General features: G+C 40.1%; 1 protein-coding gene across 1 annotated transcript; it reads right to left on the bottom strand.

Annotated features, from left to right (window-relative positions):
• Window positions 1-8,095: 8,095 nt before the first annotated feature.
• On the bottom strand, window positions 8,096-14,424 carry LOC106578009 (urokinase plasminogen activator surface receptor). The gene is made up of 5 exons (XM_014156531.2): window positions 14,187-14,424; window positions 13,660-13,776; window positions 13,381-13,527; window positions 9,757-9,867; window positions 8,096-8,609 (listed from the first exon to the last, which is right to left on the bottom strand). Exons 1-5 carry the CDS (start codon window positions 14,299-14,301, stop codon window positions 8,413-8,415), a joined length of 687 nt encoding a protein of 228 aa, XP_014012006.2. The 5' UTR covers window positions 14,302-14,424; the 3' UTR covers window positions 8,096-8,412.
• Window positions 14,425-15,366: the final 942 nt, after the last annotated feature.

Here is a 15,366-nt window from a genome sequence, read left to right as displayed (position 1 = left end):
CGGTCGAGAAAAATCAGTTGATATCGCGCTGAGCAGACTGGCAAGAATTGACCGGGCTGAGGTTGGCTGATGTCTGAGTTAACGGTGATGACTGCTAGCAGTGGCTAACTGACTACTAGCTAGTAGCTAGTTAGCTGGCTAGCTTCTGATGGGGGTTCCGGTTCTAAAGTGTAAAAAATAGCAGATCCTTACCACATTGGGTGAGGCGGGTTGTATGTTCAGTCCGTAGATGGAAATTGAGATTAAAAAATATATCCGAAATATATATGAAGAAAATATATATACATGGGACGGGACAAGACAAACAGACGTCCTACTGCTATGCCATCTTGGCTCTGAGACCATGTTGATGTGTTTGGCATTCATGATCAGTTACCAATAAGCCACAATGAGCCTGTGCCAATATACAGTGCATTCGGAAAGTATTCAGACCCATTGGCTTTTTCCACATGTTGTTAAATTACAGCCTTACTATAAAAAATGTATTAAATAAAATGTTTTCCTTATCAATCTATACACAATACCCCATAATGACAAAGCAAAAACAGGTTTTTTGAATTGTTAGCAAATTTATAAAATATTCTAAACAGATATGACTTATTTACATAATAATTCAGCCCCTTTGCGATGAGACTCGAAATTGAGCTCAGGTGCATCCTGTTTCTGCAACTTGATTGGAGTCCACCTGTGGTAAATTCAATTGATTAGACATGATTTGGAAAGGCACACACCTATCTATATAAGGTCCCATAGTTGACAGTGCAGTTCACAGCAAAAACCAATCCATGAGGTCGAAGGTATTGTCTGTAGAGCTCCGAGACAGGATTGTGTCGATGCACAGATCTGGGGAAGGGTACCAAAAAATGTCTGCAGCTTTGAAGTTCCCCAAGATCACAGTGGCCTCCATCATTCTTAAATGGAAGAAGTTTGGAACTACCAAGGCTCTTCCTGTAGCTGGCCGCCCTGCCAAACTGAACATTTTGGGGAAAAGGGCCTTGGTCAGGGAGGTGACCAAGAACTTGATGGTCACTCTGACAGAGCTCCAGAGTTCCTCTGTGGAGACGGGAGAACCTTCCAGAAGGACAACCATCTTTGCAGCACTCCATCAATCAGGCCTTTATGGTAGAGTGGCCAGACGGAAGCCACTCCTCAGTAAAAGGCACTGAAACGACTCTCAGACCATTATATCCAAGATTCACTGGTCTGATGAAACCAAGATTGAACTCTTTGGCTTGTATACCAAGCATCACGTCTGAAGAAAACCTTGCACCCTCCCTACAGTGGCAGCATCATGCTGTGGGGATGTTCTTCAGCAGCAGGGACTGGGAGACTAGTCAGGATCGAGGGAAAGATGAACGGAGCAAAGTACAGAGAGATCCTTGATGAAAACCTGCTCCAGAGCACTCAGGACCTCAGACTGGGTCAAAGGTTCACCTTCCAACAAGACAACAACCCTAAGCACACAGCCGAGAACACGCAGGAGTGGCTTCGGGACAAGTCTCTGAATGTCCTTGAGTCGCCCAACCAAAGCCCGGACTTGAACCCGATCAAACATCTCTGGAGAGACCTGAAAATAGCTGTGGAGCGACGCTCTCCATCCAACCTGACAGAGCTTGAGAGGATCTGCAGAGAAGAATGGGAGAAAATCCCCAAATACACGTGTGCCAAGCTTGTAGCGTCATACCCAAGAAGACTCGAGGCTGTAATCACTGTCAAAGGTGCTTCAACAAAGTACTGAGTAAAGGGTCTGAATACTTATGTAAATGTGATATTTCAGTTTTTGTATATATATATATATATATATATATAAATTTGCCCCAAAATTTGAAAAACAGTTTTTCCTTTGTCATTATGGGGTATTGTGTGCAGATCGATGAGGGGAAAAAACTATTTAATCAATTTTAGAATAAGGCTGTAACCTAACAAAATGTGGAAAAGTCAAGGGGTCTGAATGATTTCTTAGTGCACTGTACAACATGACCACAGAATAGAAGTAGTAGTAGTAATAATAATACTTTCTTAAACTTCTATAGCGCTTTTTATAACAGAAAGATATCGCAAAGCGCTTCAAAATCAAGAAAACAAACAAGCAATACATCATGAGTAGGCTAGCTATAGAAGTAGTATAGTAGTGGTACTAGTAGCTATAGTAGGTCTAACCTTGTAGTCGAGTGAAATCCTCAACAGGACACATAATCAGACTATGTCATTTCTATATTAATGAAGTTTTTTAAAATTGTATTTTATCTGACTCTATAATAATAATTAGCAATGTGCAGAGAGAGAGAGGGGGCTATTTGTATTATAAATCTGAGCATTACTGTAAAATGTAACATTTGTTGGTCAATTTCTTCAACGAATGATCAGATCTATATAATTATCAAACGTACATTAGTGATGGAAAGGAAACAGACTCTTTGTTTAAGTATTAAAATTATCTTTAGTAATACAATTGTAGACAGAAGTTGGTACAGAGTACAGTATATGATAGCTCTCCCCATGTTCTGCTAAATGTTCTAAAACATTCTGTACCTCATATAGCCTCCCCAGTCACCCTAACGTAACTTTCCATGGCAACAACATTTAAAAAATTCTAACCTCCCCCTGACAGCAGGAACCATCTTATCAGCAAGTAAAAACTCAGAAGTGGGTTTGACCGAAACTTGACCTTTCATAACAAGTATAGGGTCATAACAAGGTGAACGAGTCTAAGCATCTTCTGACAGGTGGCTGGTTTCATCAGGTCTGTGGCAGGTTTTAACACACACACAGAGGTCTCCTGAAGAGGAGATCTTACAGTTTATCATAACCAAATGTATTAACCCTTTAAAAGGTGTAAGGCCCTCTTCACATCCAATCAGATGACCAGACCTACAGAATGTGATCACAACACCTTTACGGGGGATTGGAGCAATACAGACAAGGCAGAACTATTGAGAAACACAAAGTGATCTGCATACAGGGTGTTAAATTCTCTCACACATGATATAGCTGAATGCTGGAAGCACTCGACTACTCGGTTGGTTAATTTTAGTCAAAAATAACAAATCTAAGTTAGATTATAAATAATGGACTTCTTTTTGCACAGATTCCGTGACGCGGTTAGCTTTTAACAGCTAGGACCGTTATTTCTTGTCCTGGAATCTCACTTAACAGAGTTTGAATCCTGCTTGACAGAGCCGCTAAACTTAGCTAGCTAGCTTGCTGCTAGCTAAGCTGTTAGCCATCCAGTTACAGAAGAAAGCTGATTGGATTTACCGATCTGGAACTACCTCTTCTCATGGAGGCCTCCCCATTCAGAGAAAGAGGCGAACGCTTCCTGCGTTGGAGGAGTTTTTTTAATTTTAATTTTAATTAATAATACCACCTTTTTCTCCCCAATTTCGTGATATCCAATTGGTCGTTACAATCTTACTATGATCTTTTCTGGAACACTGTGGACCAACCAGATGTTCAATGGAACAACTGCCTTCTTGCGGAGGACTGTAGGACAGTGCTGTCGACCCTAAGCAAGAAAATCTCAGCGTTGCACAATTTGCTGGGGAAACCACGTCCGACCTACCTTCTCTACAACTCAGGCTGGACGTCATTCTGATATGGTGAGAGTATCACCGTCCTGTCACTACTCTTTGACTGACTGGTCAGTGCTTCACAGAGACTTCTCACTGGGGAAGTCTCCCCCACCTGTGGAAAATGGAACAGGACCGACGCTTCTAGAGGACCTAGCGGATGCCACAGTCTCCGATTCCGCTATCCAGCAATGGAAACACGTCACCCACCACAAGCCTAATGGAAGGCAGAAATGGATTCTACGGTTAGCTTAGGTGCATCAGACCACAACTCCCATCAGTCCTCCTAAACCACTCAAGGCGGAAAAAAACATGTATATGTGACAAATAAAATTTGATTTGATTTGAAGGCTGATTCCTACCATTCTATGACAGCTGCCATGGGCTGACGCTGTTATAGTCCATGTGGGGTGAAACGACATTAGGAGGGCTAGCTCGGAATTGCTGAAACTGGATTTTAAAGAATTGATTCTAGCTCTGAAACACTACAAAAAACTGCTGATTATTTCAGGCCCTGCACCACTGCTGGGCAGCAGGCTACTGGCATTACACATCTGGCTAAAAGACTACAGTGGCTCTGTTGGCATAACTTTTATACTTTTATAGATCACTTTGACACCTTTTGGAAACAGAAGATGCTCTACAGGAATGATGGAGTCCATCCAAATCAACTTGGTGTCTGGACCGCGCATTTCAAGGCTGTGTTGAAACAATGACTTATCAGTGACCCAAGCCCTGCTCAGATAATCCCTACTATTGTATCACTGAGTCGTAGTGCTGCTGCAAATATACATTGTCTCAGGGCTGTTGAAAGTCATATTGTAAGTAAAATAATTTATGTTCCTCTAACTCAACTGAATGCCTCTGTCAATCCAACAGATATTGTCAACAGTAATCATGCACCTATGAACCATATCTAGCAAAACCAAGTTCCAAAGGCTGGGCCTAATATAGTGTATAAGAGAACATACAAGATGTTTTGTAGTGATTTCAATGTTGAAGATGTACAATGCATTCGGAAAGTATTCAGACCCATTGACTTCTTCCACATTTTGCTACGTTACAGCCTTATTCTATAATGGGTTAAATCATTTTTTCCCTTATCAATCTACACACAATACCCCATAACGACAAAGCAATTTATTCTTGGGAATAACGCTACAAACTTGGCACAACTGTATTTGAGTTTCTCCCATTCTTCTCTGCAGATCCTCTCAAGCTCTGTTGGATGGGGAGCGTCGTTGCACAGCTATTTTCAGGTCTCTCCAGAGATGTTTGATTGGGTTCAAGTCCAAGTTCTGGCTTTGCCCCTCAAGGACATTCAGAGACTTGTCCCGAAGCCACTCCTGCGTTGTCTTGGCTTTGTGCTTAGGGTCATTGTCCTGTTGGAAGGTAAACCTTCGCACCAGTCTGAGGTCCTGAGCATTCTGGAGCAGGTTTTTATCAAGGATCTCTCTGTACTTTGCTCCGTTCATCTTTCCCTCAATCCTGACTAGTCTCCCAGTCTCTGCTGCTGAAAAGCATCCCCGCAGCCTGATGCTGCCACCACCTTCCCCAGATCTGTGCTTCAACACAATCCTGAGCTCTACACACAATTCCTTCGACCTCATGGCTTGGTTTTTGCTCTGACATGCACTGTCAACTGTGGGACCTTATATAGACAGGTGTGCAAATTCCAGATCATGTCCAACCAATAGAATTTACCACAGGTGGACTCCTGTCAAGTTGTAGAAACATCTCAAGAATGATCAATAGAAACAGGATACACCTGAGCTCAATTTTGAGTATCATACCAAAGTGTCTGAATAATTATGTAAAAAAGGTATTTATTTATTTATTATTTAGTTGCGATGTTTGAAAATATAACTGGTTTTGCTTTGTTATTATGGGTTATTGTGTGTAGATAAATGAGGAAAAACATTAATTTTAGGCTTTAATGTAACAAAATGTAGAAAAGGGAAGAGGTCTGAATACTTTACGAATGAACTAAACATTGGCTAGTTTGTTGTGTGTAATGAGGAACAACCAGGCGGCTGCATTCATGAAATTGCTTATTCCAGTTACTAATAAGCATGCACCCGTTAAGAAAATGACTGTAAAAACAGATAAATCCCTGTGGAATGATGAGGATTTGAAAATGTGTATGGCTGAGATAAATGGTAAGTAAGTCTGGCTGCACAGCAGATTGGCAAACTTACTGTAAATTGAGAAATCATGTCACTAAACAAAAAGAAGAAACTGTACCATGAAACAAAATAAATATATAAAGAATGATAGTAAAAAGCTTTTGAGGACATTGAATGAAATTTTGGGCTAAAGGGCGACATCAGCTCCTTCCTTCACTGAATCCGATGGCTCATTCATTACAAAACCCACTGATATTGCCAACTACTTTAAGGATTGTTTCATTGGCAAGATTAGCAACAACAAATTCTGAACCTACTCTTCCATTCATAACTGACCAAATGATGAAAGACAAGCGTTGTCATTTTCAATTCCGTAAAGTGAGTGTGGAACTGTCATGTCCTGACCAGTAAAGGGGTCATTTTGTTATTGTAGTATGGTCAGGACGTGGCAGGGGTGTGTTTGTTTTGTGTTGTTGGGATTTTTGGGTACTGTTCTATGTCATGTATTTCTATATTTGTATTTGTATGTTCAGGGTTTGGTTTGGCCTTCAATTGGAGTCAGCTGTTCTTTGTTGCCTCTAATTGGAGGCCATATTTAAGTGGGGGTTTTCAGCTTGTGTTTTGTGGGTGGATGTTTCCATGTATAGTCATAGTACCTTACAGGACTGTTTTTCGTCGTTGTTTTGTTTCAGTGTTTTGTATCCTCTTAATAAATAAGAAGATGAGCATTTACATACCCGCTGCATTTTGGTCTACCTTTAACGACACTTGTGACAGGAACGAGTGTACAATTATTGTTGTCTATTATAAATGACAAGCCACCTGGGTCTGACAACTTGGATGGAAAATTACTGAGGATGATAGCGGACTATATTGCCACTCCTATTTGCAATCTCTTCAATCTAAGCCTACAGGAAAGTGTGTGCCCTCAGGCCTGGAGAGAAGCAAAAGTCATCCCGGTACCCAAGAATAGCAAAGCACCCTTTTCTGGCTCAAACAGCCAACCAATTAGTCTGCTACCAACCCTTAGTAAACTTGTGGAGAAAAAAAAATGTGTTTGACCAGATATAATGCTATTTCACAGTAAACAAATTAACAACTGACTTTCATGACGCTTATAGGGAAGGGCATTTAACAGCATTTACACAAATAATTGATGATTGGCTGAAATAAATTGATAATAAGAAACTTGTGGGAGCTGTTTTGTTAGACTTAATCATAATCTGCTTGTCACGCCCTGACCTGAGAGAGCCTTTTTTATGGCTCTATTTAGGTTTGGTCAGGGTGTGATTTGGGTGGGCATTCTATGTCCTCTTTTCTATGCTTTGTATTTCTTTGATTTGGCCTGGTATGGCTCTCAATCAGGGACAGCTGTACATCATTGTTGCTGATTGGGAGTCATACTTAGGCAGCCTGTTTTCCTTTAGGGTTTGTGGGTAGTTATTTTCTGTTTTGTATATTTTGTGACCTGACAGAACTGTTGGCTGTCGTTCATTTTCTTGAATTGTTTTGAAGTGTTTCTTATTATTAAATCATTAATATGAACACTCACCACGCTGCGCTTTTGTCCCCTTCTACAGACAAGCGTTACACAGCTGCTGGAAAAACCTATGTGTTATTGCTTTACATCCCCTGCTATATTGTGGATTGAGAATAACCTGTATAACAGAACCCAGAGGGTGTTCTTTAATTGAAAACTCTAGCATAATCCAGGTAGACTAGGGCATTCCATAGAGCAGTGTTCTAGGTCCCTTACTTTTTAAAATCTTTACTAATGACCTGCAACTTGCACTGAGTAAATCCAGTGTGTCTATGTATACTGATGACTCAACATTAAACACATCAGCTACTACAGCAAGTGAATTCCCTGCAACACTTAACAAAGAGCTGCAGTCAGTTTTAGAATGGGTGGCAAGTAATAAGCTAGTCCTAAATATTTAAAAAACAAAAAGCATTGTATTTGGGATATTTTTTATTCTTTGACTCATTGAACGAGGAAGCAGGAGGTTGTGAGAATAAAGAGTCAGCTCATCTATTCAGTAATTCATATACTTTCCATCTTTTTTCATTTACAGAATTAAACTTGTTAATCAAGCAAATACATTAACACTGTACACATCAGGTGACATTTTTAATTTCAAGTATATTTCTGCTAGGTAAAAAATGGGATTCAATAGCCTTTGTTATGTTATTCAGAATGTTAAAAACATGTGAAAGCTAACAATGCCAATGGTTTGAAGCAATGTACCACACTTGCTTAGATTGGCAGATGCCTCGCCAAACATCCATGCCTCACTGACTCACAGGGCCTTGAGGAGAGAAGAGGATGGGTGTGGGTGTGTGTGTAGGGGTTATGGGATGGATGTAGCTGTGGGTTGTTGTGAGTGTGTTTTTTTGTTGTTGCGAGAGCTGTCCCTAAAATGAAATGGCTATAGTGCATTCCACAGGTGGCTGCAGCATTATGCTCGCGGGGGTGAAGGGGTTGAGTTAACCCTACATAATGTGACGCTCCAAGGAAGCGTCCAGTGAAAGGGGCTATTCAATAACATCCATTATTAATACACACAACAGGTAGATAGTGGAGACTGGGGCTGGGGCATGGGGAGATGGGGGGGTGGACAATGACAGGGAAGCTCCTGTTACGATGGAACTAGTAAACAGAACGAGGCAATGCCCAGGAGAGGAAGAGAGGTAAGGAGGTGAAGGCACAGTGTCTCTCAGTAGAACAGGGCAACAGAGACCATGGATGTCACCAGGAGCAGGAGGCTCAGTCCGATGCTCTGGGCGTTGTTACACAGGTTGCCCTCGCAGCACTTCATGTCCATGGTGGGCCCCAGTGCTTGTGACACGTCTCCCACACAGAATTTCTTGGAGGCACATCCCTTCATTGTTATCTTCATGCCACCCGTGTTCACTAGCAGCACACACAAGAAAATGTTACTGATATTCACAAGACTCAATGCTTCCCAAGTCCAATCAACTCCTGATAAGTGCACATTGGATAAAACTTTCAGCCTATGGAATACTCCAGCAGATGCTGATTCTGTAGGTACCAGATTACATTTGGACCTGGTGAAATGGGAAGATTTACCGTCCACTAGGACCAACGTGAGTGCCTATTACCATCTAGTAGGCTTGCTAGGGTGTTGTGATGGGGGATAGGGCGTTTAAGCTGCAATCTCCGGCTCCGAGGGTCGTGTGTTCAATCCCAGTGCAAGGAGCTCTTTTGTTTTAAGGCTTTCCCAAACCTTAACCCTTAACTTAACCAATCAGAATTAATGCATAAACCTAAGTTTAACCCTATCCCAAACCTTAGCCCTATCCTTAACCATTGGGGATTCATGCCTAAATGTACATGTTAGTTTCACTTTTAAGGGGTTTCACTGACAGCTAAGATACATCACCACATGTCGTAATTAAAACGTTGGGTCATGGAGTAATTTTTTTGCTGCAGTTAGGCCACGGTTGGAGGTTTATTTGGAGATTGGGAAACTTCTCAGTGCAGTGCACATTCATTTAAAATACTTATTTATGCATTAATTTGTGGATATCCATCATCCATTTCGTATGATATGTTACGAATTACAATTCATATGATATGTTACAAATTGCAAAACGTAAGATATGTTACGAATTCCAAAATATTTGTTGCTAACATTAGCTATGTGGCTAGGTGGTTAACGCTAACGTTAGCTAGCAGTAGGGGTTAGTGTTAGCGGTTAAGGTTAAGGTAAGGTGTTCGGGCAAGGGTTATCTAAAAGGTTAGGGGAAAAGGTAGCTAACATGCTAAGGTTGTAGGTGATGAGATACAAACATGCAACCTTTGGGTTGCTAGACGTTCGCATTATATGCCCACCCATCCACTCCAACCAACCACCCTCCTTACGTTTTTGCCTTATATCGGATGTAACTATACCAAACATAACATGTCATACTAATTTGAGTGCCCCGGATTTATGTTTACTATGTTATGTCTAGTCTATGAGACCAGTATGAGAGACTAAAGGAAGAAGCTTTAGGAATGTAAAGAATGTGCAGATAACGTTAATCTGACACACTACCTGTTGCTGAGATGCAGCGGTCCTCGTCTCCCAAGCAGCTCAGAGTGCTATTGCAGTCCGTTCCGGTACAGGTGAAGCACTTCTTGCCATTAGGAGGAGCTTTAGTGGACTCTAAGGGATAGGTGATTGCACTTTTCACTCCCAACTCACCACAAACCAAAATCAAAATAGATTCATTCTATTCCTGAAAATAGCCTATTCAGTGGCGACCCGTTATTCAGAGAATTTATTGAGCCCCACATTCTTTGCAAAAAAATAAAGTAGGAAATAAAATATAAAAAAATTGGGGGGGTTGCCTGTTTTGCATATTATTTTGCCATTAATGTGAGTCACATATCAGTTTGCAACAATGATAAAATAAATATCATTGAGTTAATATAGCCACATACAAACATGATCTGTTTTTTGTTTTCTTTAGTAAATCAGCTCCAAAATGCAAGTGTTTCAGCCTAGCTCAGTCCTTTCTGTGGTGGTGGGGAAAGCCAGCAATGACTGGCTCAGTGTTCTGTCACTCATGGGGACACTACGTCACGGCCAAGTTGTAAGGGTAGACATAGAAAATTGAAGCCCTTTGGCTCCTGCCATAGAATTACATTAGTAGTGCCCTTCCAAGAAGGCTCAAGGCATTGGCCACAGATAAAATTATGTCAAATCACGTTATGTCACGTCCTGACCCTTGTAAGATGTCATTTTCTATAGTGGAGTAGGTCAGGGCGTGACGGGGGTGTTTTCAATGTTTTCTATTTCTAGGTTTATATTCTAGGTTTCTATTTCTATGTTGGTGTTTTTTGGGATGACCTCCAATTAGAGGCAGCTGGTCCTCGTTGTCTCTAAGTGGAGATCATATTTAAGTAGGGTTTTTTCCACCTGTGTTTGTGGGCAGTTATTTTCTGTTTGGTCTCTGTACCTGACAGAACTGTATTCTGATCGTTTGCCGTTATTTTGTCTTTAGTGTTTTTCGAGTTAATAAATATCATAATGAGCACTCAACACGCTGCGCTTTGTTCCCCTCTCTACGACAGCCGTTACACGTTATATGTACAGTAGTTTTGATTGGACTGATCATGTCAACATCTTACTTTCAAAATCCTAACCAGCAGTCATGAATCAATTCAACAAAAGGCTAATCAGTATTTCTCTTCCTATGACAAGGATTAAAAAGGAAGAGAAATTGTGTAGTAAGCTGTTAGTAGCCCATGTGCCTCACCCTAAAAATGTTGTCTATTTCCCCCTCTTCATTTTGCCTACTGTTCTGACTTGGTGGTGCACATGTAGCCTATAGCCTGTTTTAGAGAAATGTCATCATTTAATATTGTAAGAGCTTTCATTGTCTGCTTATATGCCCCCTTTATTTATTCTATGGTTCTGACTTGGTGTACAGGGAGAACACTGTAAGAATGGCCCATGTTCTGAATTCTGTCCCTGTACATTTCAAAAGTGCTGAACAAATAGTTATATTGACTATGTCAGTCCTGGCTCGCTCATTAATGTCTTAATCAAAATTACGGATTGTCTCTTATCCGCTTGTCATCCCCTTATGCCATAGCTTGTACATCTCAATTGTCAGTAGAAACCACATTTGTTTAAGCAAGTCAGCTATATCAGCAATGTTTTTTTTAAGGCATTAAATGAGGCTGGGTGAACTGTTTCACTGCCAGACAAGGCTCCGCTGATAGCCAGGTGTAGCGGCTGTTGGGACTCTGCTGTTGGGACAGCTTTATGTAGACCTAACAGTTTGTGCACGGGATGGGGGACACGACCCCCCCATCCTGGGAAAAATATGATTTGTCCCCCCCAATATATCACTGAAACATAACTATGTAATTTAAATAATATTAATAATACGCAATGAAAGCAATTGTGCTGATTATAGACACTTAATAGCGCGTTTTTAAGTTTCAAAAGATTGCGACCCCCCCCACCCTTTTCCTCACAATGGTTTGATCCACTGGCAAGGTAACAGAGGGGTCATGTCTACTGTCTGAAAGGCACTCAATGAACGTAACTGACGTGAGGTTAATCCAGTCAATCGCGCACACACTAGCTGAATATGCAGAGCTAGCGCAAATATTAACTATTAAGCTAGCTAGTACCTATTCCATTTATGTGGCCTCGTCAAAGATGGAATCTTTGCTATCGTCAATTTATTCCGAGATCAGCATGCAGATGATGTAAGTTAGTGCTTCAAAGTCCCTGTGATAAGGTTAGCGATAAACTGAAGTCCAAACTGAACAGAACTACACTCTCTTCTACCATTGTCTTAAATATATTTAATGGTCTCGTTGCAAAAGCTAAATTGTCGCAAGGGAACTTTTATTTATTTATTTTATTTAACCCGGGTAGCAAAGATTATAGCAAACACCACTGAAACGGAATTGGTGCTCGCTTGCTTTGCAAATTCAGCTATTGTTGGAAGCCAGCCAATATGAAACAAACTATTAAAATTACAAAAGGTTGTAGCATATGTTGTGTAAATGGTGAACTCATACAGCTGTCAACTCTTGTCATTTTAATCCGTTTCACATTTGCTAGCTACCTTTTAGATCGAAGCCCAAATAGAATGATAAAAGATAAGATGGTAGAAGCCCATCTCCTACTGTAAATAACCTACACACTGTGTGTGTGTGTAGCCAGCCAGCCAGGTAGAAAAATGGCAGAAAAATAAAAGATGGACATCAGAGTATTTTTCAGTACACCAAAACGCAAAGTAAGAACCCTAGTAGCCTAATATCTCAGACTAGTTGATAAAATGTTCATAAGAAAGAAATGAAATTCTAATGGAAATGTTTCACAATGATGTCATTAGGCAGAACAGGCAACAGATGGCACACAGACAGCAGAGTTGGGGACAGATATGCAGGGACAGACTGGCAGAGACAGGGAGTCTCAGGTAAGTTTGTTGAGTCTTTGTTTGGCAACATTATGAAAGGTTCTCAATTTTTTTGACTTGTACAATAGGAACATAATTGGAAAATGCCATGGATACCCCCACTCTCAACTTAAACTGGTGACTGAACTAAGATTTGTTAAAGGCAATGGTATTGCTGTTGTGAGTAGTTTTGTAGTTTTGGGTACCGGTAGTACGGCAAACACCTTATTTCTTTGGTTCCTCAATATACATTTACCATATTACAATGTAGGCTATGTGTTACAGCACTACTTTTGGTGTCCCCCTCAGGAATTGCTCTTGAGAAAATGTAATGTAATTGTCCCCCCCAAAGTTGATATCAGATTTTCGCCCCTGAGTTTGTGGGCACCGTTCGTCACCGTTATAGTGCAATGAATGTATTGTTTAGAGTTGTTGTGTGGTGACTGCTTTCCCCACCAAGATGTACATGCTAAAATCGCCACTGGGCCTATTTAAATTATTCCTATATCTTGAAAACACTTGGCAGCCGTTAAATAATTACGCTAAATACATCGGTTGGTTGTTTTTCATTTTAGGTAGACATACCAATTTAATAATTGACATATTCTAATTGATCAACTCAAACTTTTCTCATAGAACTATCAATTAAAATGATTCATTTCAATTCAGCCTTTCAACATGCTATCAAATTCAAAGTTTTAATATTAGCATTTATTATAAACTAACAGCCTATACATTCTCATTGAGATAGTTACCAGGGACGCTTTGGGAGTTGCAGAGGTCCGTATTGCAGCATTTGCTTGCGATCGTTGTGCGCGAGATTCCGAAGTTCATTGCTGCACTGACACACTCAGCAGGCACCGCGCAAGACTTCGCGTTGATATCCACTACTTTTGTATCACCTGGAATTGGAAAGAAGAGGTCGAGGCAAGCAAAAAAACATACAGGTTAAAAAACGTCAAAAATGTAACCTAAATATTTGTTTTATCGTTAGGCTAAAATGTATGACCTAAATTAACCTGCCATTAATTTACCCGCATAGGATACGACCCGCGAGCTTCCACATTGGGTTGGATAAAGACAGTCCGTCTCCTTGTCGGTGCATGCTCCTGATACTCCTGGTGTGCACTCAAAGCACTTGAGTGAAAATGCTGAGAAGGTGAAAAGTTACAGCATCCGATCATTTTTTTTATTTTTTTTGTAAATGATCGAGGAGATAATAGACTAAAACGTGGACAATGTTTTCTTTGGCTGAAATGCATTTGTCATTCAAAAGATAAATTGATAAATGCTGTTGAACTTATATATTTATTGCGTCTTCGTTATAGTTATAAACTGTGGCCTATAGGCTACACTGAAATTGCAAAAAAGTTTAATAATTGCTGAACTTGATCTTCAAAGCATAATTAATCCAAATGCAGCCAAAGGTAGCCTAAGTAATGAATAAAATAGATGGGTTCTAGCCACATTTAGAGATTTTTCTTAACTATTTTGACATTTTAAATAAATTCTATTTGAAATGCATGTTAACCGTAGGCTATAGCCTAAATAGTCCTCTTACCTTTGGGGAGAAGCAGGCTCACGAGGATGGGTACAATAAGGTACATTTTGACTTGAAGCTGAAGGAGGTGAAATGATAGAGGGTGTGTCGAGTTACAGCATTTATCTGTTATCATTTAGAGGTGTGGTATGTTTGTCAAGAAGCATTCACACTCACTCACTCACAGAGCTATCGAAATCCAATGAGTTCAATAATTTAGTTTTGAATGCAGTGTTCTGTTGCAAATCATTGCAGTCAAAAATGTGACAGCCCCATTGTGAATATGATTTTTATATATTTTTATTTCTGCTGTTTTATTTAAAGTTATTAAATCTGTATTTTCTCATTGACGAAGAGAACACTGATTTAATAATAGCAAATAAAACAATTTAAAAAATAGTTAAATCCTAGTCACAATGGCACTATATGTGACTCAGGAGTTTCCACTATATTGTCTTGGTAAGAAACAGTTTTCTTTCAATAAGAAAGTGTGAATTTTGACTTGTGTTTTGTGTTATTGTCCTGCTAAAAGGATAATTTCTCTCCCAGTGTCAGGTCTCAAGCAGACAGAAGCAGGCCTAAAGGTGTCAGCATGCTTCAGATCGTATGGCGGCTAGCCAAAATCAACTAGTTGAACCAAATGAGTGTGCTTGCATACTCCAAGACCTTAGCTTGAAAAAACAAGAAAATAGCATCAATGGTACTGTTTGTCTATTTTGAGACATAACTCAAGAAATCGGTCATTAATGTGACTTGTTTCAGAAAACTAGGCGTATGTCGCGCATCACTACTTCACAGGAGAGGCATTTGAACGTACTGTTAATTTTTTTTACAAAAATGTGTTTTTTTTTGGCAGAAATGCCTTCTGGAACATGTGAGCTTTCATATGGCTTAAAAACAAACATGTATTCCATCTGTAAATACAAATAAAATTGTTAAATTACGAGTACAGGAACCTTCCCGCTAGCCATGATTGGCTGAGATAATGGATGGGCTGGACATGCCGAGAGATGAGTTCAAATTTGGTCTGTCAATAACATGAGCTGCTTAGTAGGTGTAGGTAATCCTTTCTAAAGCGTAAAAAAAAAGATATCATGAAGAACTGCACAAGTGTTGCTAAGGCTCTCCACTTTCTGGTGGAACGAGATTTGAAATCAGTGGAATTCCCAGTGGAAGCAGAGTATGATAGCTAAGGAGATAA

This window comes from Salmo salar, chromosome ssa02 (assembly GCF_905237065.1).
Source record: "Salmo salar chromosome ssa02, Ssal_v3.1, whole genome shotgun sequence".
Lineage (NCBI taxonomy): Eukaryota > Metazoa > Chordata > Actinopteri > Salmoniformes > Salmonidae > Salmo > Salmo salar.
This window is presented reverse-complemented; position numbering and strand designations above follow the sequence as displayed.

Excerpts from the sequence above, each read along its gene's own strand:
- LOC106578009 (XM_014156531.2), bottom strand. The coding sequence starts at position 14,301 with ATGATAACAGATAAATGCTGTAACTCGACACACCCTCTATCATTTCAC. Across the intron at positions 13,777-14,186 it reads GAGCCTGCTTCTCCCCAAAG|CATTTTCACTCAAGTGCTTT; the intron begins GTAAGAGGACTA and ends TCACCTTCTCAG. Across the intron at positions 8,610-9,756 it reads CCGCTGCATCTCAGCAACAG|TGAACACGGGTGGCATGAAG; the intron begins GTAGTGTGTCAG and ends GTGTGCTGCTAG.